Source organism: Malus sylvestris, chromosome 9, assembly GCF_916048215.2.
Source record: "Malus sylvestris chromosome 9, drMalSylv7.2, whole genome shotgun sequence".
NCBI classification, from domain to species: domain Eukaryota; kingdom Viridiplantae; phylum Streptophyta; class Magnoliopsida; order Rosales; family Rosaceae; genus Malus; species Malus sylvestris.
In genome coordinates, this window is record NC_062268.1 from 16,013,525 (window position 1) to 16,038,037 (window position 24,513).

The 24,513-nt window shown below is 36.1% G+C and overlaps 1 protein-coding gene across 1 annotated transcript; it reads right to left on the bottom strand.

The window, feature by feature from the left end:
• Nucleotides 1-7,933: 7,933 nt before the first annotated feature.
• On the bottom strand, nt 7,934-10,064 carry LOC126634574 (protein BIG GRAIN 1-like A). The gene has a single exon (XM_050305101.1). The coding sequence runs from the start codon at nt 9,627-9,629 to the stop codon at nt 8,235-8,237; it is 1,395 nt and encodes a 464-aa protein (XP_050161058.1). The 5' UTR covers nt 9,630-10,064; the 3' UTR covers nt 7,934-8,234.
• Between the last annotated feature and the right edge of the window lie 14,449 nt (nt 10,065-24,513).

Below are 24,513 nucleotides of genomic sequence, written 5' to 3' on the forward strand. Positions count from 1 at the left end.
ATGAGTGTATTAGGGCAAAGGTGAGCAAAATAGAAGGGTTTTTTTCTTTTTAATAAAAGGGGGATTTGATTTGATTTGATTTAATCAATTCTCTTTTTGGGTTAGGAGTGTAAGAATCAAGTTAAAGATTAGTTACAATCAAGTTTACTTTTGTGTTTTTGACATAACACTTAGCTTATTTTCTTAAGCAAAACATAGGTCCACCAAACCCTCATATAAAATATGGCAGTTAATTTTGACATTTTGATGAGTGGAGGGATAACTAGTCCTAACAATTTGTGACTTTAGCAAGCGGATTGTAGCACATTGGTTAAAGAACATTCACCCATGCAATCAAGATCTTCAGTTGAGTTCGATTCTCTCTTTTTTCACTGTTGTTAGTTCCTAAAAATAATTGGTAACTTTAGAGATTGTTTTTTTTTTCTTCTTTACTTTTTATAATTTTTAAAATATAGAAACCGAACTGCTTCTAATCCTAAAAAAAATTTATGCAGCGAAGACAAAGTGCTTTCGATTTGCAAGCACTTCTGCCTGCAGATCTTTCTGTTCTCATCTTGGGTACAGCCTTCCCACTTTACAAGTTCGTAAGCCTTTTTCTTTCCTCACAACATTGTGCATTAACCAATCAATCAACGGCTAAGAAATGCAATCGACAGAAACCAACTAACACTGTTAAAAACTCATACATGCAGAAAAGAACATAAATACAGACCTCCAGCAATCACAGCACACCAATCAAAGAGTACATATCCCAAATTATTGAGAACCATTGGAAAAATAATACATCCTTAATATCACTTGGGGACACAGTGTTGCCTAGATCATAGAGTTGTCTAATTTCTGTGACCTCATCATGTACCGTTGTATATGGATATGGCAAAGCTTAGAGATCCAGTCATTTGTCGTGTATGCTTGGATCCTAACCCAATTGGTAAGAGCCACATAAATCGATCGATCAAAATTTTGCTTATTGATTCATTTGAATTAATTGTGCCAGTGACTTGTGCATGGTTGGTAAGTGACATGTCCATGCAAAAGCTTGCCCACAAATGCGTAACCCTAGTGCTTGCATGAATAATGATGGCAACAACTCGTCGTTTTTATTAGACGGTCGGTATATGTTGCCTTATGGACGCTGCTAAAACGACAATTAAGATTCCACTAATGGATTAATCGATTGAGACCCATTAATTGGGTGGTTGCAGGTGACCATTAATCAATGAGATCGATTTTCTTAGCTAGACCTGAGTTCTTAATTAGATTATAGTTTGGGTAAGTCTTCTTCTTATCTTGCATGCATCTGTTGATGTTTTGCTTACGTCCAGAACAACGTTAAGAATATATACTACTAACCCTAACTCAGCAAATAAGATCTGAACTCCCGATCATGGAAATAGTTCAACTAATAATTGTTTCTTTTCAATACGTAAAAATGATGGTAAGAATTAATTCCGTGTACTGGGAACGATTTTCAACGTTATAAAAGGTTTTGAATGAAAAGAAAGACAGTGGGATGTTCAGTATGCTTAACTATATAGCTTTAAGTAATTTTTGTGGTAGATTTAAGAGCGTGCAAGAATGACACAGTAAGAACTCGCAAGAATAATCACATCACTCGTCATATTGGGATATTTCATATCATATGATATTAAATTGTAGTACACTACATATATCCCATCAGTAATTTTCCACTGGCTAATTTCCTCTTATTATTTACTCATTCTTTCTTTTCTTAAGCAGCATATACTCTCTTTTCCAACTTTTTTTTTCTCTGTTGAAAGTTATTATGTGCAGACCTAATTTAATCACAATTAATAGAAGAACGACATGTGGACTATTAACTCAATATGACGGATTTACCCTTAATGTCGTGAGCATACCACATACCAGACAATAATGAGCTAAGCATTTGACTCTCCTATAGGTCTTCGGGCTCATATACATATTAAGTTGTCCTTCGGGCCCATGATATTCATATTCCCATTCCTTCCATAGTGCCTTCCCAACCCAAGAAGGCAGGCGTCGACTCTTTTAAACCTCCCTTTGGTGTCCTCCAGCTCCTGCAAACTCGTCTGCCAATGATCAAACCTACCATCAAAGAATGCCCCACTAGTCTAGTTTAGTTTGTATATCACTAGCAGAACACAGAGGTCTGTCTAGCATGATCTAGGGGTGGGTTGGAAAAACTGAAAATCGAAAAAAACTGGACCGAAAACCGAACCGAGGCAAAAGAACCGAACCTAATCTGTTGAACCGAACCGAACCAAATCTAGTTGGTTCGGTTTTGATTTATGGGGTTCGAAAACCAAACCGAACCGAAGTTAATTTATTAATTAATAATCCTAATTCTAAAACGGCACCGTTTTTACCCTGAAGTGTAACCAAAACCTAGGTCCCTAATCCTCCTCTCTTCGTCTCGCCCTTTTTCCCACTTCCCAGTTCACACAACAACCCACAAACTCCACCTCTCCCCTAAATTCGCCCACTCCCACTCCACCCTCTTCAGCATCGTCATATATGCCTGCCTCTCCTCCATCCGCATCTGCGTCTTCCATTTCCTCGACGGCACCGCCCCCTCTGAGCTTGACGCCTTCGGCTCCGACGTCTCTGAGAAGCTTCTCGAGTCGTGCTGGAAGGCGCTCAGGTCGTCCGACTTTTGGTTCAAGGACAAGTGGGCCCGAGTCATTCCAGGTTACCATAGAATCCTCTATAATTTGGTTAATTAGATTGAAATTTGGGGTTAAAATTGAACTAAAAATTGGTGCAAATAACAGGTGAGGAACAAGGTGTTTATGCCCAAAGGTGAACCCATACTCTCACTTTAAATTTTATGTTCTACTTTTACAGTTTTAGAGGTTTGGTTTGAATGTTTGCTCTCTGTGGTTGCCAAAGTCATTCCAGGTTACCATAGAATCCTCTGTAATTTAGTTAATTGGATTGAAATTTGGGGTTAAAATTGAACTAAAAGTTGGTGCAAATAGCAGGTGAGGAACAAGGTGTTTATGCCCAGCGGCAAACCCATACTCTTACATTTAATTTTCTATTCTACTTATACAGTTTTAGAGTTTTGGTTTGAATGTTTGTTCTCTGTGATTGTTTGGACCATTGTTGCACTGCTCTCTGCAGCAAGGCTCAATTGAAAGAAAAATCAAAATTCCAAAAAAAAAAAAAGAGAAAAATCGAACCGGGCCAAAACCAAACCGAGAAAAACCAAACTGAACCGAACCGAACAGTAATTTCTGTTCGGTTTCTAGTTTTGGTCAAAAACCAAACCCACCCCTAGCATGATTTGCAATCTTACTTCCAGGTTGCGTACAAGGAGTCTCTCTTATAAATAATCAAGATAAATTGGGAAATGATAATCGCCACTTACTACTCAGAATTCTCTTTGTTTAGTTTCTTTTAAACTATTTATGACTTAGGCATCGAAGGCCTTTTGGTGGGCACCCTCCCCTTTTTTATTGAGTGTTCGTCAATTGCCTAACAATGTCAATCTATCTTGGTGGAAATTTGCATCCACATATCATAACTTTTTTAATACCTAGCAATCTGTAAAACATATTATGGCTTGCTTATTGACAGTGTATGCTTGAAAATAATTTGCAACCAAAAAACATGGTTTATATATGGAACAATACTTAGCTACTAAAGGATCAATGAGTAGGAATATTCCTACCCAAATCTCTTTATAATTGATTCACAGAATTTCAGGCTTATGGTCGAAAGCGGTCATATTATAAATCAATTAAATATTGTCATGTGAATCAATCAACTGTAGTAAATAGATAGATGGTTTGAAATACTACAGTTGATTGACTAAATGAACAATCTATCTATTTGCTATAATTAACGTCACCTATGATTTTATATTAGTGTTGTTGTGGTCCAAGCAGTTAGATCTTTCTTTATTTCAAGTTATACTCTCCCCAATCTCAATTGTAGTTTTGTAACGCTGATTCTATTTGCTACAATTGATTAACCAAGTGACCTTAGTTGTAGTTAATTTTCTACAGTGATGATTTTCACTTAGTGATTTATAATTAACCAATTTTAATATTGTGAATCGGCCATGAAATTTTTTTTGAAGAATTTCTGCTAACCCTTAAATATTCCTTATATACCACTAATTAAGGGGGCTATGCGATTGACAAACATGATTAGGGTTAATAGCTTAATATCCAACAAATTGGTCAACGCATGGATTGGGTAGGTGGTTTTCATAGCCCACTATCATTCTAAGGGGATGCCAACTATCTTTTCCTTTTACATTTCCCAGCTTCCCACTCATTTATTTTCAATGGACTACCTTTCCCACTTCTGAAAGCAACTTCTCCCACTTCACCAAACCATAGATGCAAAATTACCAAATGGTATTTTATTACATACAAAATAAAGCACTTATTCCCACAGATACATGCAGCCAAAAAATTAACTATCATATTGATCTCCATATTCCAAATAAGAGAAATAAACTATATCCTCTTTAGTGTAAACAAATATTGTGTGTGTTAAAAAAGGGGGGCAAATTCGTGATACTAATTTGTTTACATAATTTTTAAGACACGTTTTTGTAGGGTTCACATAATGTATTTTAACGGTCCAATCTGTCTATCTTTTAAGGTATCATTCATAGATTATCCTTATAAAAAATTAGACAAATCTAAAACTATTAAGACATTCATTTGTAGTGAAATTGATGAATACAATTCTACAAAGAAACTCTGATCACTTAATCCAATAGTCATATGGTTTCTTGGTGATTTTTTATAGACATGATATTTGAGGGAAGATCTAAAATATAGACAATTTGAATTGTTGAAATACATTACAGAGTAAGCCCCATAAAAACATGTGTCAAAAATTGTGTCAAAAATTGTGCAAAAAGTGGTGTCACAGATCCGGCCCCATTAAAAAACAAAGAAAAAGAAACTAAAATTAGTTATATTTCATGACAGAATATATTTCTTTAATCTTAGTGATATCGTGCTTACTAGCTTAATTATATTACCCATTTACATAATTAATTAATTACAATATAACATAATGGATATTTAATATTTCAAATCTTAATTAGACGTGTTTGTTGTACACGTAATCATTGATAAATTTGACATCGCAAACAATGCAAATTTCGATATTCTTAACCAACTAAACTATAAGCAAATATAAAATAATTTTAAATTTATATTCCATACACTTGTATCAACAAGCACTAACACAATTTATATTATCAATTATAAATAATAAAAAATTATATTCCCACACCTAGCCAATTTTCCAATCTATTTATAGCCATTTCATCCTATACCACTTTTGACCAGAGATTAGCCTTTTCTTTTCCTACAGTCCAAGCTAGCTTTAAACTTAAACAATTTAGTTAAGAATGATGCCATGATAATTTATTTAGCATATCACACTGTTATGATTTTGTGGTCCTTGCAAGTCTCTTAGAATATATGCATAAAATAAAACTATATGTTAACTTAATTGTTAATTCCTACCCAAAAACTCTCAGCAACCAAATTCTCACATCTTCCAAAAAATTTCCCATGTGTTTGGACATTCAATTCAAACAAAGTTGTGGCAACCTCTAAAGATGTGTCCCTCTCCAAACTTTTTCCTCAAACCACCTTGTGTTCAAGTGAAGTAACTGGTTCGAAACACAACTGTTAAGGCTTGTGTGTCTTTTGACAATTTGCATTTTGATCTGAAGCACTTGCCGCGCTTCTAAGCGCCAATCATGGAGAGACAATATGCCAACTATTGTATATATAAAACTAACACAAAAATGAAATAAAATAAAGCGATATGCGTGCCTTGTGTTGAGATTATTAATCACACATCAATAAAAGGAAAGACCTTGCATGTGTTTATAAGTAATTAGAGTACTTCTCATATTACCAATTAGTTTTATGGTGGAACCTCAAATTCTTCATGGTATTAGAGCAAGTTGTCTCATTTGTGATACCTAACGGCTACATGTGCTCTACATCACTTAATTTATGTTGTTCACATGCTAGACTTGAAGATTTGTCATAGGTGAAGAGGCATGTTGAGAGTATTAGTATCACATCGGTGAAATGAAGGACCTTGCATATGCTTATAAATAATGGGGCTGCTCTCCATATTATCAATTGATCTTTTGGTGAAACCGCAAATTCCTCAATCTTTTCTTCTTACCAAATTAACATAAAAACATCATTTTCCTTTTCCTCACCTCACTAAACTAAAATCAAATTAAGCTTCTATAGCATGCTCTGAAAATGCTGAAAGCAAAAGAGAAAAAAAAGTTTGGTTATATATTGTACTGCGTCATTATTTTGATGTGATCATATGACCCACCATTGAACAAAACATCATCCCTCGAAACTAAAATAAAGCTTTTCAATTTCAATGCATTGTATCCTCTAAAACCAAAATAATACATCATGTGTTAATCTAAAATACGAACATATGAAATCTTGTAAATAGTAAACTCATTAACCCTAACGGCTATATATAATTACTTCTTGTATGAGAAGGATAGTTTCTTTTTTTATAACCTCAATCTATATTGTGTGAGGTTATTCATCTTAAAAGTTTGTAAATATGATTAATTACTCAGTGGTAACACGGTCATGTATGCAACACAATCCGTTCACATGTTATAATATTAGTAATTATTTGATATGTACATGCATAAATTGATTATGCTACGTGATTTTCTTCAAAATCACAAAAGCCATGTTGATTTGAACTCTTGCCTTTGTTTTCATATATTTTTTGCGAAATCCAATGGCATAGCCACACCAAAGGCTACGGTGAGCTGTAGCCCAGGAAAATTTTGTGGCAATATTTATATGCATTTTACTGCATAGTCTAATAAAATAGACAAAAAAAACTGTAAGAAAAATTATTTTTTAATGAAACTAGCCCAACAAGTATTTAGCACAACTAGAAATATAAAAATTATCATGGAAATTGTGATACCATTTTGTTCAAGATTATTCTGTTTTGATTCAACAGGCTTTATATTAGTTTCAATCAATTTTTTTTTTTAAGATTGCATTTACATCTACTTTCATTGTTTTGCTTTGTGCTAGTTGTATGATTGTAACAGAGATGTCAAGTTTTTTATTTTCTTCTTGTGTTTGCATCTAAATATATGTAAATTTGATGATTCATTGTAATTTTTGCGGTATGCAAATGTGAAGCTTAATTGAGTTCATACCAAGCAAATTTTAAGAATGCAAATACAGAAGTTAAAGTTAAATTTTTGCATACAATATGTATGTAGCAAAAAAAAAATAATCATTTGATTTTAGGGTAATTTTTTTAGCTCCGTCCTTGACAAAAACTAAAAAGCAAATTTCGAGAGACACCACAAAAAATATATGGCTTTAGGCTGATATATTTCATGTTGGTTTGACAGTGAAGTTTATGAGCAGCGTTTTAGATATATAGAAAATCTCTTAGCTTCGAAGGCAACCGAATTTGACATCAAGGGATATAGATCGGCCAGATAAAAATTTAGATCCTTTGTCCACAGCTTTGGAGACCATACATTTATCTCACTCTTTTCTTTCCCTTAAACTCATCATTCACCTCTTTTCTACTGCCGGTAAATCCACGCCGCCAATGAGAACCACTCTCCGATCGGTAACTTTATTCAAAATTATATCTAAATTAATTAGAATGATGTTTTATTTATATAAAATGTAGAATAAATGATGAAAAGGTGATTAACAAGATCTAGCTTTTTGACTATTAGTCCTTCATAGATCATATCGTATATCTATGTAGTGCATGAAAGATAGTGTTACGTTGAAGTATACAAGGGAGGTCCACATGTTAAATGGGTAGAAAATCTGCCCTCACCTTTAAGTACCTCATCTAAATCTCTTTATTTATTTTAAAGTTTATGGTATGAACGATCGTCATCTTTCAATCTTCATTTAGTATTTCAAATCGAACTAATAAAGTGTTATATTACTGGAAGTACGAGCTATAACCAAATCTCTTGATTGCGCTCAAACATTATTAATCATATACTTTCTACTGTTCATCGGAAAACATGAAACAAAATGAAAAACGGAAAAGGCCAAGAGATCGATAAAAGAATTACTACAAGAAAGAGAGAAATTGATTTATATTATTTTCTCATGTAAACCCCCAAACCATATATTTTAAAAGCCTAATAAAATTTACTCCAAACTATTTCCCGCCCCCCCCCCCCCCCCCTTCTTTTATGAAAATTACAAAATCAAACCGTTAGCAATGGCTCGATTTCTGTCGAAAAAGGTAGTCTCATACACAGGCAGTTCTTCACGATACCTTTCTTCAACCCCAGCAGTATCCAACTCAAAGAGATCAGAACTTGCATAGCTCTCTGCATCATCATCATCCTCATCATCTTCGTCATGCTTCTTCTGATAATTCTTCATCAAGTAATCTCTCGCAACTTCCTCAATTCGACGTCGATGATCATCATCCTCATCAACATCCATCACACAACACTCAACTCCAACATCTTCATTTGTTGGAGGTTTAATGGCCGCAGCAGCTCTAGCCACGGCCATTAAATCCGACTCCTCTTTAAGCAGAGTCTTTTGTCCGCACGGGCGGCAATCCTCATCCACAATCACACTCACAGGACAAAACCTCACTGACCTCTTCGCGGCATCAACATTGCTGCTGATGCCACTCAACTCGCTTCTCGAAAGAGGCGCTTTTCGCAAGCAAGACCTCGAAAACGAAGAGGCTGACGAACAAGTACTACTGGGGTTTGAGTACCCCATTTGTCCAGACTTTGATGACGATTTTCTCTCCGCACCCAAATCATCAATTTTGGACTTCTTCACGTGCCCTGCATTGAACAGAGAGTTGAGAAAACTGGCCAGCCGACCACCTGGCGAAATCGGCTGCTTCACCTTCTTCAAATCGCCGTAAATCTTCAGCGCTTTCGATTTTGTCTTCATGAAGCCATTCTCGTGCTTCTTCTTCTGTGAATTGTGATGGTGATTTCTCTGGTGATCATCAAACAGAACCTTTTCAGACGAAATGCTGGTTCGAATTGGCTTCGGCCTGTGCATGCTGTAGCATGACGATGAGGACCTCGACTTTGATCCGTACATGGAGTCTGACTCCGAGGAAGAAAACCCACCACTCGAATCCGAAGAACTGGAACTAGAATTCGTCAGGAACTCGTTCTGGTGACTGTATCTCGACTTTTTCGTCTCGAAATCCGCCATGGAATTTCGTCGAACAGGTACGGACTTCTCAGCCTCCTTCTCCATCCACTTCTCCACCAAGCAGGCTCGTCGGAAATTCATGATTTCGTGCTGCTGGTCTTCTTTAGAGCGTGCATGGCCATGTCGGCCGCTGGTAGTGACGGCGGCGGCGGTGCTCTGTTTTTTCTTCATGGTTTCTTTGTAGAAGATGAGGCGGTGGTGTTGTTCGCTCCTCGAAGCTACTCCTTCGCTGCCGGCGGTGGTCTCGTCGATGGAACGGTAAATGGAGTCGAGGAGGGAGGAGGAGAAAGATGGGTTGTCTCTGCTCTGTCGGTTGGAGCTGGCTTCTCGGTTTCTGCTCTGTCGGTTGGAGCTGGCTTCTCGGTTTTTTGGGAGTGATTTGATATCCCACCTCTCCATTTTTGTCTGGTTTTATAGTGGTTCCAAGTACAGAATTGGGAAACAGTTGTACTGGGTTTTCAATGATGTTCAATTATGGAGATCTCTCTGTTCTGTCTGCTGGGTCGAGAGAGAGAGAGAGAGAGAGAATTGAGATGATTAATGGGAGGAGAATTAGAAGACAAAGAGTCGAGCTTCGGTCTGCTTTTGCTCTCTCATGATGGTGATGATCTCTGTGTCTCTGTGTCTGTGTATGTGTAAGGATTAAAGAAGAAAGAAACAAAGCATGAGTTTTGATGGGTTCTTGATGGATTTTAGAGAGAGAGAGAGAGTAATGAAAACCAGAGGCCACGCCTGCTGCTAGAAACAGAGAAAACACAGAGCACAAAACAAAGCAAAAAGATGAGAGAGAGAGAGAGAGAGAGAGAGAGAGAGAGAGAGCGAGTCCATTCCCTTTTTTCACACGGTCTTATAAGGGACAAGGGAAGGGAAGGATAGCGCGTGCATGCAAAGTCCAAGCTGGAATGGGGGCCACCTTGACAATGACGACCTGGAATATTGTTAATTAAAATTAATTATTAATTTGAAGAACTCTTATAATTTCTGCCATGATTGGACTTGGGTGCTGCGGCTGATGCTCTATTCTGTGTTTCCGCCTACATAGACATGCACACGGTTTGCCAGAAGCTGCTGAATTCAGTTAAGGTGACCCCAACATTTGCTTTTAATTAATCCATAAAAATTTTAAAAAGAAATTAATGTTGATCCTAATTAACGTTAATTGATACCATACTACAAGGTTTTTGATTATTTTCTCAAAGACATTTTAAGTTTGTCATAATTGACAAAGAATAACTTATATGACGCAATACAACATCTCATGCCAATTCTTTTATGTCATGTAAATTGTTCTTTTATATCGTGTATAATGGACTGAAAGTTATGGTAGTTGTGTATTCGTTTCATAATTTTTTTAATCCATGTGAGGTCTTCCTAGCAATATTATGTAAATTCATAAGAAAAGGTTTTCTTTCTCTCTAGGAGAGTATCAAATGAAAAGAACTGAGAAAGGAGATTCAAAACTTGACGGAAGGTATGAGACTAAATACCTACTATCTCAAGAGTTGCAATCCCCCTGCACAATGCTCAAAATCATGCCGAAGTATTGGTTGGAGAATGAGGATCCTCTTTGTGAGGATCTTGAAAATCTTCAAATCGTGTCCGTTCATCATACGTCATACGGTCAGAAATTATTTTAAATACTTTTATTTTAAATTAAATATGATTAGTACCTGACGAAAACTGATCGCACGATATACGATGAACTAACATGAGGATCCTCACAAAGAGGATCCGAAAAGGATCCTCCTGGTTGTAAGATTACGTATGGTTCTAGCTGCCACCTTACCTAGTTGTTAGGGTTGTGGTTACCACCTTACCTAAAGATTTGTAATAGTTGTTTTTCCTTGCAATCACTCATAACGATGCTAGATATGACTTAAAGTATGGAAAGGGTTGTTGCAGTTGTTTTCTCTCCTACTTTCTTCCATCTATATATTCTTGTCCATTGTAAATCTTGAAGGAGAATTGTCTGCCCTCCTAATCTATCTCCTCTTTCATTTCCTCCTACTTGAACGATTACGAATAAGTTATGTCAATATCTATTATTGATTTTTTTTTAAAGAAACAATAAGACAAAAAGCAAAGTGTGAGAGGAGGGGAGGGAAAGGGATGAGAATAGAAGGGGAGACAATCCTACTCTGTAAATCTTACTCACAAGATCAATATACAACTTTATCTTACCAAAATCTACACGGTATCAGAGTGGAACCTTAATCGTCATGTCTCTATATGTTTTCATCTTTGTCTTCTTACATTCTATACAAGCATGGCGGAAGATAATCCTTTTGGTTTGGAGGCTGAGAGCTCACTTGCTTCTCTGTCTTCAAGTTTTTCCAAGGTTAATGTAAATCCAAATTAACAGCTTTGTTTTGTATTGTTGAATGAATTCAATTATCTTCCTTGGCCAAGAGTTGTTACACTTGTTCTTAGAGGAAATCCAACCTTGGATATATCAATGGGAGCATACAAGCTCCCGAAATCTCTTCTCCCATATATGAAGTTTGACTGCGCAAAGATCTACTGGTTATGTTGCTCTTCAATTATATGGAGTAGAATGTTGCTGAAATCTTTAGCTTCTCTATGTCTTCCTTGTATCTATAGAATGCAATCAAAGCAATGTATGGCAACCAAAATAATGTTGCTCGTATCTTTCAGCTCAAGAAAGATATTGCTGGTTTCCAACAAGATGGTAAGCATTTTGTTCAACATCTAGGTAGCATGAAAAGTATGTGGGATGAGCTATATGTATATCCCACATATTGATGTTCCCGTGCTGTAAAAAAAATAGTTGAAAAAGACAAGATTTTTCAGTTGTTGGAAAGACTAGGTTTAGAATATGATGATCTATGCAATCACATGATAATGAATACAAAGCTTCCCTGTTTTGCAAATGTTTGTGCCACTATTCAATGAGAAGAAGTTCTTACAAAGACAATAAATGTGGAGACAAGGGCACAATTTGTGGCATTTTAGAGTTCGTTGCTAGATTTTCCATCCTAAATTGAAACCAAATGTTTCGAAAGAGCACAAGATTTTTCAGAAAGATCCACAAAATTTTATCACAAATCAAACTATATAGTTGCTGCAAACAATGCAACTACTGCCTCTACTAAAGGGTTGTTGAATTTCACTACAAATCCAACTGCCCTTATTAATGAATTTGCAAATTATCTTCAGTGGGAAAATGAGTGTTGAGAATGATGGTATCAGAAGTGATGGCATGTCTGGTGCTGAGAATGATAATCCAACTGCACCACTTGGCAATTTTCTGGGATTTCTTGTTGAAACTAATGTTTATCTCAGGAAGAAATTCAAGTATCTTAAATGTTTTCTCAACTATTTTAAATGTTTGTCTTGTACATGATTTTTGGATAATAGATTCAGGTGTCATTGATCACATGACATGTCAAACTAAAAATTTGTATGATTTTGAGAAATTGTCCAAACCTTCTCAAGTGTGTGTTTCAAATGGTAAAGCTTATGCAGTTTTGGGTTGAAGGAAGATAAAATCAATCTTAGACAATGTTTTACTCCATAGATTTATATGTTCCATCCTTTCCTTTCCAATTGTTGTCTGTTGTAAAAATTATCAACTATTTAAACTGCCTTGCAATCTCCCCCGCTCAAAATGTTATTTTTCAGGATCTAGTTACCAATAAGTCGATTGGTGAAGAGCTATACTTGAATGGATTGTATTATTTGTTAAAATTTCAAAGGGATTCCAAGCCAGTTCCAGCCTAGCTCAAGGCCATCATTTATGGGATCAACATCTAGCCCATCCCTCAGAATTTGTTTTGTCCACCTTGTTTTCCAATTTATGTGAAACACCTATCATTGAAACTTGTCACATCTCAGAATTTTCTAGATTGCCTTCAAATTCCTCCAAGTCTAGAGCTATTGAATTTTTTGAAATTGTGCACTTTGATATTTGAAGTCTAGCTTTCCCTTAATATTTTGATGGTTATATGTATTTTGTTACTTTTTTTTTATTTCTCCATAGTCACTTACCATCTTTTGAAATTTAAAAGTAAAGTTGTGAATGCTTTCAAAGACTTTCATAATCTTGTATAAATCAGTTTTTCTCACAAATTCAAATACTACTATTAGATGATGGCACTAAGAACATATCCATTACCATATCACAATACTTGAGCACACTTGACATTATACATTAAACAAGTTGTGTCGATGCACCTCAACAAAAAAGTGTAGCTAGGTGAAGGCAAAAATCAAGATTTACTTGAAAAACAAGAGCATTGGGACCAAAAATCAAGAAATTTCAGTCCCAGGGTACTTGCTGCCACCTATCTTATTAATAGGTTGCCTAATAGAGTTTTAGACTTAAAATCACCTTATGAAGTTATGAAAGGTAGAAAATTGATTTGTCACACCTGAGAGTGTTTGGATGTACATGTGTCGGTCAATACAATCACTTCATAAAGATAAGCTCGGTCCAAGGGTTGTGAAATGCATTTTCTTGGGATACTCTTCTACTAAAAAAGAATACAAATGTTATAATCCTAGCACTAAGAAACATCTTGTGTCTAGATATATTAAGTTTGATGAAACAAAACTCTATTTTACCAAGTTATCAGAGAGATCTAGTCAGGGGGAGAATTTACTTGATTTCTTTTCCTTGCTAAATCCCTCTACAAGCACTGATTGTACTCCTTCAATATCGATATGTTAGTTATTGAAAATGACAATGTGATTATTGAAGATGAAGTTGAAGTTTTTGAAGTTCCAATTAACACCAATATCTCATTTTATATTGTTGAACCTTCCTCCTTGACGTCAATGTCATTTAGGAGAAATCCCTCTCGGTATAGTCATCCACCACCAAGAGTACATGACTATGTTACTTATATTGTAAGGTATCGAGTCCACAACTTCATCAATTATCATAAGGTCTTATTTGTTCATGCTGTTTTTCTCAATAAGATATCTAGTGAGAATGAACCAAGAATTTTTCAAAAAGCTAATCTTCAAGCTGCGTGGAGGCAAGCGATGAAAGAAGAATTGCAAGATTTAGATGACAATAAAACATGGAGTGTTGTTTAACTTCCTAAGGAAAAAAAATTCATAGCCAGCAAGTGATTTATAGGAAAAAACTTCATTCTAATGTTTCCAGTGAAAGGTACAATGCCAGATTGGTGGTTTAAGGTAATTTTACTCAAACTAGAGTTGATTATAAAGAAACTTTTGCTCATGTTGCAAGGATTTTATTATTCATTGCAATTAATCATGAGTGGCCATTATAACAAATGGATGTGAAAAATACATTCTTGCTTGGAGACCTTGAAGATGAAGTTTACATACAATTGCCTTCTAGTCAACCACAAGCTCACGATTTTAATATGGTTTGCAAACTTCACAAGTCATTTATGAATTGAAGCAATCTTCTCATGTCTGGTATGCCAAGTTGAGCTAAATACTTGAAGTTGTTAGATTCAAGAGAAGTAATGTTGATTCATCTCTTTTTGTTCGAATTGAATCAACTGGAAGGTTAATAATTCTCATCTATGTTGATCATATTATCGTCACATGTGATAGCATTGATGAGATTAACACTCTTAAGGATTCTTTTCGTCAAAAATTTACAACTAAAGACTTAGGAGTGTTAAAAATATTTTCTTGGCATTGAAATGACTACCTTTCACAATGGGCTATTTTTAAATCAAAGAAAGTATGTTCTCCTCTTGACAGCAAACTGAAGTTGGATGTGGAAGGAGAACAACTAAAAAATATTAGCTACTATCACAAGACATGATATCACTTATGGAGTCTACTTAGTGAGTCAATCCATGCATTCTCTGAGACATTTAGATGTTGTCAAAAGAATTCTTCGGTATCTCAAGGGTTTTATTGGTCGAGGAATTCTCATGAAGAACAATGGTACTACACAGATCATAGGATAACAGATGTTGATTGGGTAGACAATGCTCTTGGTAGGAAATCACATTTCTTGGAGGAAATTTATTGACTTGGAAGAGCAAAAAGCAAAATGTAATTGCTTGTTCTAGTGCAGAAGTTGAGTATAGGGCCAAGGGTCTCTTCTCGAACTTAAGGTTCCAAGTAGCCAACCTATGTCACTTTTATGTGACAATCAAGCAATTATGCACATTGCCTCCAATCTAGTGTTTCATGAAAGAACAAAGCATATTGAAGTGGACTGCCATTATGTTTGTGAGCAAGTTTAGTCCAAGATGATTCAAACGACTTACTCTTGTAGCCATGATCATATCGCTGACATCTTTTCTAAGGCCGTAGCATTTGCTCAGTTTCAACATCTTCTTTTCAAGCTTGGATCAATCAATATTTTTGATCCAACTTCAGGGGGAGAATTGGAAAATTACATATGGTTGTATCTGCTATCTTATTACCTAGTTGTTAGGGTTGTGGTTACCAATAGCTGTTTTTCTTTCAATCACTCATAGTGATGTTAAGTATGGCTTAAAGTATGGAGAGGATTGTTGTAGTTGTATATCTCTCTTACTTTCTTCCATCTATATATTCTTGTCTATTGCAAAATCTTACTCACAAGATCAATATACAATTTTTTTTTACCAAAATCCACACGAAGCAAATAGCTTAAGAAATTAATTACCTTTTCTCAAATTTGAAACTATAAAGATGGGAGATTCGAACTTGTATCATATTCCGACATTAGAGTGAATAATATCTCTAAACTAAGGGCTCGTTTTAAAAAACTATACTTGCCACATTTATCGTTAAACTTACTAATTAAGTGTCGAGTGAAAACACACAGGTGGCCGGGGCTGGGAGTTGTGTGCTTGGAGGAAGATGATGAGGGTTTGGAAGGTGGAATTGGGCGTGAACAGGAATATCATCAAGCACCAAGCAGTAGAGTAGTATGAGAGAGTATTAATATTGCCATGCCCTAGCTGTTTTGCATGCTTGGCCTTCAACAGTCAACTAATGCGGCTCTCCGAGAACATAAAAGTAGACAAATTTCTTTACATTTTGATAAACAATTAAACTATTTAATTTTATCAAAGCTGTTGTATTTTTTTATATAAACTGATGAATATTTTATTCAATGAGGATTCATGGTTTATACTGGAAATAAGTTCGTCATTAAGCCAAGATGGTCTGGCCATCCTCAATCCAATTCCAAACTGGAAAAATCACAAAAATAAACGCATACTTAGCAACAAAATGATATGTAAGGGTTAACCTTATATTCTGTATGCATGCATGTAGGTAAATTACTCCTCAACTACCATCGAAACCAGCTAGCCATGCATATCACAATAATTTTTGTGTGTGTATTCAAACCACGTAACCTTATATATTAGAACACGACCATGTTGGATATCAGGTGAACTGGTAAGCGATCTATCTCGGCTTCCTTTCCTATTTATTTGTTGCTAGAAATTCCTCCACTTCTGGCTACGGCACCCTCTTAATTCCAGTTTACTGACAGCTTTCGCAAACAGGGTACATTAAAGTTAATGTTAATGGCTCTTGTAACAATGGACGAGCTGGTTTTGGAGAGCTTTTATTGAAGTAAATATTAAAGGTTCTTGTGAGTTCAGTTGCTACAAAAAATTTAGCTTTTATTGAGACAGTTCGGGTGGCTTTGATTCGTGACTGGAAACACCTTTTGCATTGAAACAGTTTCCGCTTTTGAACGCTAGTGGCAACTAGAATTACTGATCCGTTATGGATTGATCCGCGAGTCTGGACGTGAAGGTCTCCCCTCATCCAGCTCTCCGCAGGAGAATCTCCACTCACTGCTTTGTGCCTTGGTTTTGTTTATTGATTTGGAATAATTGCTTATGGCGTCTTCGTCAGATGAATGGTCGAAATCTTTCTTGTTGCACTAGATATCATTTTCGTGAACTGTTTTTTAAACGGGTTTGGGATTTGTCTCATTTGTTGCGAGTATAATTTAAATGAAGAACTAAAAAACATACCGTTTTGGATCATTGAATTAAAATTCAAGACGGACCTCAGAAGGTTCTCTCAAATAAAATTATTTACCCAACTATTCTCGTCATATATAATCTTTGAAAATTCATTTCAATCAAAAACTATTACCCAGACATTTAATTCTCATCGTGAACTTTTAATATTTCTTAAAGTGTTAACTACATTGCTAAAGATGGAGAATTGGTACAGAGGAGGGAAAGAATTGATAGAGAGAAACAAAAGAGATTGTATTGATTGATTAGAGAAAATGTATACAAATGAACTTAATGAAATGATAGCTATATCCCTTATATATCCATATAACCTAATTACAATAATACCCCTCTAACTATATTTCTGTTATATCAGTTATTACTCCCCCCTCAAACTAAACTTGGAGTATCCAAGTGAAGTTTGAACTAGCCAGATATGTGAGATAGCCTGGGATGATCGACTGGTCATCTTCCTGGATATAGGCTGATTTAATTTCCAAATGCTCAGAAGCATTCGTTACCGCACCTGATGTGAAACTCCGTGAATCTGAAGATACAGGAAAGGCTTTGATTGGACTGTTAGTTGCTTCTGGATACTCTTCTCCCAAATACTTATACAAGACAACACCAAGATGACCCACCAGTTGCTCCTCTTGGCACTACTTCATGACAACAACAATTCTTGAAATAAGATCTGCAGCTTGTTGTCTGACCTTTGCACTCTTATTATTCAACACCACTGAATGGTACCACAAATAGGGAGCTGTGCTACATGGTCTTGGTCTGAACATACCCAACTTTTCGACTGTGAACTGAGAAGCCATAGTTGACATTGCCAAGAAACTAAATCTACCAAGGAGAATGACACTCCAAGAAACTAAATCTACCAAGGAGAATGACACTCCAAAGCACAACACAAATCTCACACTTCTACTAAAGATATCAAATAAGGAGACTTACACTCCATGAACACAAATCATACTGCAACTGAGGAGAATGAAACTCCAAATCATACTGCAACTTAGGAGAATGAAACTCCAAGATTCATAGAAAGAATGACACTTTCTTCTTTAAATCGACAAGAAAACTAATACTTGCAGAGATCAACACATAAAGACCACAGCTTCACTTCAATTAAACCTCGAAAGTACATCAAAGACCACAACTTCAAGAAATAAGCGTTGCAGATCACCAAACAATTCCAAATGACTGCTATCAACACTTCGATGATCTATCGCACAACCCATATACTAGAATTCATTTACCAATTCAGAAGAACACATAACCAAAATCCCAAATCAAATTCGAGAAAAGAACCCAGATGAAGAAAATATGGGCAATTCGTCAAACACTTAGGCTGCACATAGTCTAAACGTTCTGCCATACCAGAAAACAGAGCACGAATCAAAATCACAGAAAATCGAATTCAGAAAACTGCTCTGAAAACACCACCAAGATGAATGAAGAAGTAGATAATTAGTCACACAGAGTCTCATGCATCGTCGTCTTCCGCCAAGACCGAGTGACTCGACGGCAAGGCTGTCGTCAACAAGGCGGCTACACGACTTTCCCAAGAACGATCAACCCAACAAGAATACGCAACCAGAACAATCGCAGAAAACCAATGAACACGAAACCCAGAAAATTCTCACCGAGACATTATCACAAACAGTTGATATGCTGGAAAGAAAACCAGTAATCGAAAACAAAACCTGAGAACTTGAATCTTGAAAACCCAGGAAACCCAGATGTGGCTGTGCCGTTGGCGGAGGGCAGTGGGGATGAAGACCCACAAAATGGATCTGGAATGGGAATCCGAGTCGGTGTCGAAGAACCCGTCGTTGATTCCGAAAATGATGAAGAACCCATCGTCAAGTGATCTCATTGAGGCACTCGTTCAGGACCTTCTTGTCGATTACAGTCGTATTGCTCATCTGCTGGAGAGTGGAAGCACCGAAGGGCTTGACGAAAAATTCAAGAAAATCTGAAGAAACTAATGAGAAAAGAAGTAAAACTAGAAATAGACTAATGAGAAGTGGAACCACCAGAATCCATGGCATGAGCCTGATGGCTCTGATACCATGTTAACTACATTGCTAAAGATGGAGAATTGGTACAGAGGAGGGAAAGAATTGATAGAGCGAAACAAAAGAGATTGTATTGATTGATTAGAGAAAATGTATACAAATGAACTTAATGAAATGATAGCTATACAATCCTTTATATATCCATATAACCTAATTACAATAATACCCCTCTAACTATATTTATGTTATATCAGTTATTATAGGGGGCGTTTGTTGCGCCGGACTATCTCGGACTGGACTAGCTTCAAGGACTAAGCTGGATTGGCTTAGACTAGACTAAGCTGGACTAATTTAGTGAAGCGTTTGGTGCAGTGTTAGACTAAGAAGCTGGATAATAACAAATTCTAATATTATATTATTTAATATATAAATTATTAATATTTTATTATGCTCTAGGTGACCGGAGATGACGAGGAGTCTATCGGGAGTGGTTGTTGAGCATGACGAGGACGAGAGAGGATAGTCTTAGCTAGTCCCATGGTTATTGGGGGGTCTCGCTAAGACCTCTTAGTGAAGGGTTTTGTCCATGCTAGTCCTCTTTAGTCTCATTAATGTTAGTCACAGCATGGAACAAACACAGTATTGGACTAACAGTTAGTCCAGTCCAATCCAGTCCCACTTAGTGAGGGCAAACAAACGCCCCCATAAAGTACTATGTTCGTTAGTTTTTTGGTTACAATTAGATGTCTCATCGATCGATCGATCGATCAATCAATCAATACCGACTTGGGTATTATGTTGTAAAGATAATATATTAAGTGAAACTTGAAATATGATTTGTTGAAATCTGATGTTAATTGAATCCTTCTTTGTTTTTTCTTAAAAAAAGAGGGATAACTGGTGATAAGCTATGGTTTCCAATATTCGTGTGTGAATCCATGAAACTTATTGCAATATATTCATGGCATATAGATCTAATTTACAAAGAATGGAATTCCATCACTCAAGTCGTTAAAACCTGTGTCTAGCTGCATGCGTTTTAACTGTGAGAGAGAGAGAGAGAGAGAGAGAGAGAGAGAGAGAGAGAGAGAGAGAGAGTTCTTAATGGATGTTTATTTGCACAATGATTGCACTCGTGGCTCCCTAAACCTTTTGGCCAAAGTGGTGAGCTAGAGATAGAGATCTAAAATACCAAAACGAATAACGAAGCTTGAAACACCAAAGCTAGTTAGATGAGATTTAAATAATTTATCAAAGGATAGGGATAAAGAGAGAATGTGTGTGTAGAGAAAAGAGCAAAAGTAAGATTAAGCTAATACACTAAACAAACATTGCCTCCCAATAAAGCAATGTGGGTGTGTGCCGTCGGCTCTTCTTCCCTTTCCTTTCCCCACATGTATTCCCTTCAAGCTCAAGAAAATTCCCCATCATTGTATAATATATTCTCTACTTCACCTTTTTTTATAATCCACAAAACCCTACTACTTTACTAAAACTAATGATGCTATGCAGTCATGAAATCCCATTTAGTTGGCAAGTTCCATCATCCATGCCAAAAGTTAAAAGTAAATTAATCAACTAATTAATATGGTGGCTATCGAGTTTGAAGTTTGAACGTATGCATGAACAAAAAGAAAATGGTGGGTAAGGATGTACACACCAGACTAACATTAAAAAAATGAGACCAAAATTATCCATTTCTTTTCTTATCTTCTGCTTGCATTAAGTTTTTTTTATATATATGCATCGATATTTTTACACTAGGGGAGGGGGAGTTCGGCTAAGCCACATAATAAGCAACCTAATTTGGTATCGAATTCGTCATCCATGAGATTCAAACCTAAGACCTTTGCTTGCATTAAGTTAGAGACGAGGGTTTTTTTGGGTGGGGGTGTTTGGTTTTTTTTTTTTTTTGGGTTGGGGGGGGGGAGACGTACGTAAGAGAAGGTTATATTAATTTTGAGATTAAGAGTACTAAGGTCTACTTGTATTCATCTTCACTAGTAAATGAGAGATTTTTAAGTCCGATTCTCGCTAAAAGAGAATTTGAATTGCATTATTGCTAGCTTATTGTGATGCTTAGCTCACTCCCCTCATCCCCTTAGTAAAGATAATATCATTTGTTGAAAGAAAAAAAAATTGAGAGTAAGGGATAATATTTTTCAAGGGTTAGTTTTTTTTTTTTTTTCCAAAAAGCACAAGATTCTATTGAATGAGAAAAGACTCAATACAAGTTACAACAAGCAAGTTCAACAAAAATTTGGGATAGCCAAAAGCCCATTCAACATAAATATAAAAAATAAAAATGAAAAACCCTACAAACTCATAAAGCAGTTGTAGCCGTCACCACTACCACCTCGCCAGCAGCCACAAGGGTAGCAGCACTAAGAAAACTAACTCCACATTGAATTCAATGAAGGGATCGCAGCACAAAAAATAATGAACCCGCAATAAGGAAGAACGCCCAACCAAATTTTGGCACTTAAATCACCATACTAGAAGAGAGCCAACGGGTCTAAGCCACCATCACATGCCCCTGCAGGTAGAACCAAAAACAAAAAAAAAAGGGACGGGAATGAGGCTACGGGGCCATCTAAAACACCCTCGCTTGAGCAAAGTCGCAGTACGCTTGGCGCACGATATTGTCCTCTTTGGGCTTACCATTCCCTCACAGCTTTGTTTTTGGAAACTCACGAGCAACTTCCCAGTGGGTCACCCATCCTAGGAGTGCTCTGGCCTCCTTCTTGCTTAACTTCGAAGTTCCTACGGAACCCAAAGCCAGTGAGCTCCCAAAAGGCTTGGTGCTAAGTAGGGATGGGAATATACATTTAAGGATCACTCCCATGGGCGATGTGGAATGTCATAGATACATTCTTCAAAACACACAAAAAAGAAGATATTAGGCTTAATAACATTAGTAAATGTCTTCGATTAAACTTGACATAGATACATTCTCATATCAACGAAAAAAGAATGTACCGATATAAGTTTAAAAATGATTAAAAAATTTTGAATGGATTTTATATTAAAAAATTGGGTACATTTTATATTAAAAAAATGTACATTTTATATATAACAAATTGGTATATTTAAGAATGGGTATATTTAACATTAAAAAAATTTAAAAATTATATGAATGGGTACATTTAAGATTAAAATTAATGTTTGAATTGAAAATTAATTAGGAGTTTAATAGAGGTGTGAGTATTAAAACCCTATATCAATTACTAATTTTTATTTTAAAAAATATGTAATAAACATGTAAAAATGTCAGGACTTCAATCAAAATTTAAAAACTAATAAGGTCTCAGTCAATAAACATTAGTAACTAGGGACCAAATATTAATTTTCCATATTGACTTTGGATGTGGTCTCTATTTATCAACGTTATTTGACTAAAACTTTGTTGGTTTTCGATTTTTAATTAAAGTCCTTGAAATTAATGTAATAATGCACTTTTCTATGTAGGTTGTTATAATTTTTAAATTCATTTCAAAAAAAATTATAATTTTTAAATTAAAATTTGATATTTGTATTTATTTATATCAATGAGATTTTAAATAAAATCCATGATTTGTGGGATTGAAAATATTAAAAAAATAAATTATACTTAAATAAAACCCATGAGTTGGAATTACTTATATTAATGACATTTTACACACACAAAATTGGTAATTTTTATATGGCACATTTTACATACAAAAAGTTGGTACATTTTATACAAAAATTATGATACATTTTGTTGATGCACAAAACCGGAGGTCTTGGAACAACGTAAATCCGACCGTGAATCCGCAAGAAATGTAAATATGTATCATGGTTCACACCAAGGTTTGGGCTACGTCCACACTGAATATGTATTTATCTGAGAAGTGAGGGAGAGAGAGCTCTGAGAGTGAGAGCTTTGAAAGGGGGTGATAGGGCCTAGGAATTGACCCCTGAAATGGTCTCCCCTAATTGTGAGGGTGATGAGTCCTTTTATAGAATAAGGACTCCTCACTTATTATATATTTGCCCCTTCCTTTATCACATAATTACATTTAAGTCCTCCAAGTATTTGTACGAGATCTAAATACGAGACCCTAAATATGTTATAAACAGTAATCCATCAAGTCTTCATTCAAGAAAGTCTTTTGGCTGGAGACTTGAAATTCAGTCCATGTGTGGGCCGAAGTAACTAGATGTTGTCTTGAACTGATACTCGATATGAGGCGGTGCTCAATTTGAAATGATGCTCAACTAGAAGTAGCACATGCTGCGAGGCTGCGAGGCTGCGAGGCTCGTGGCTTATGTTGCCTTGGTTGGCTTGGCTTGTTGCGTTGAAGGTGAGGGAGTCCCTTTTATAGAATAAGGGTTCGCTCCTCAATACATAAATGATGGGCTAGAGTTGATGCTCGCGGCGAGACGGTTGCTTGGTAAGCGACGATGATCTTCTAATGATGGTGATGGAGTCTTTTTTATAAAATAAGGGCTCGCTCCTCAATACATGAATGATGGGCTAGAGTCCCCCAAGTATTTTTCATGAGGCCCAGTTAAGGCCCAATATATGGTACATAATGTAGTCCCCCAAGTCTTCGGTCAATAGAGTCTGTTGGCTGGAGACTTCAAATTGAATCCATGTATGGGTCGAAGTGGCAGTTGTTCAGATGCGGTATTTGTATACCCTGCACTGAAGCTTTGTAAGTGAAGCTTTGAAGCTGGAGCTCTGTAAATGAAGCTTTTGAAGCTAAAGTTTTTGTAAATTAATCTTTTGAAGCTGATTGACATGAGTGATGCTCATGAATGTTTGATTGACATAAGTGATGCTCATGGATGTTGACATGAGTGATGCTCATGAATGTTGACATGAGTGATGCTCATGAATGTTTATGTATGATTGATATGAGTGATGCTCATGTATAATATGAAGTATAGGGCGTACTTTTGATCACCTGGTTGGTGGCATGAAGGAGAGTACGGGTTGTACATTTCACCACCTGGTTGGTGGCATGAATGGCTAGTTGCCAAATGATTTGAGAGTACGGGTTGTACATTTCATCACCTGGTTGGTGGTAATAGCGGCAAGTTGCCGAATAATTGTGGAGTATTGGGCGTACTTTTGATCACCTGGTTGGTGGTAATAGAGGGCCTGGGTCTTTTGGGCATATGGGTCTTCGCCCATGATATTGTAGCCCATTATTTTGGGCTTTTTTTTATTTTTTTTTATTATTTACCCTCTGATGGGGTTTATACATATTACCCTCTGTTGGGGTTTATACAGATGTTTCCGAAAGATAAGGAAAATAAATTACATCATTCTGGTGGGGTGTTTATTCCTTGCTTTTGCAA

What these genes read in the sequence shown, in the direction of transcription:
- LOC126634574 (XM_050305101.1), bottom strand. Translation starts at nt 9,629, where the DNA reads ATGGAGAGGTGGGATATCAAATCACTCCCAAAAAACCGAGAAGCCAGC.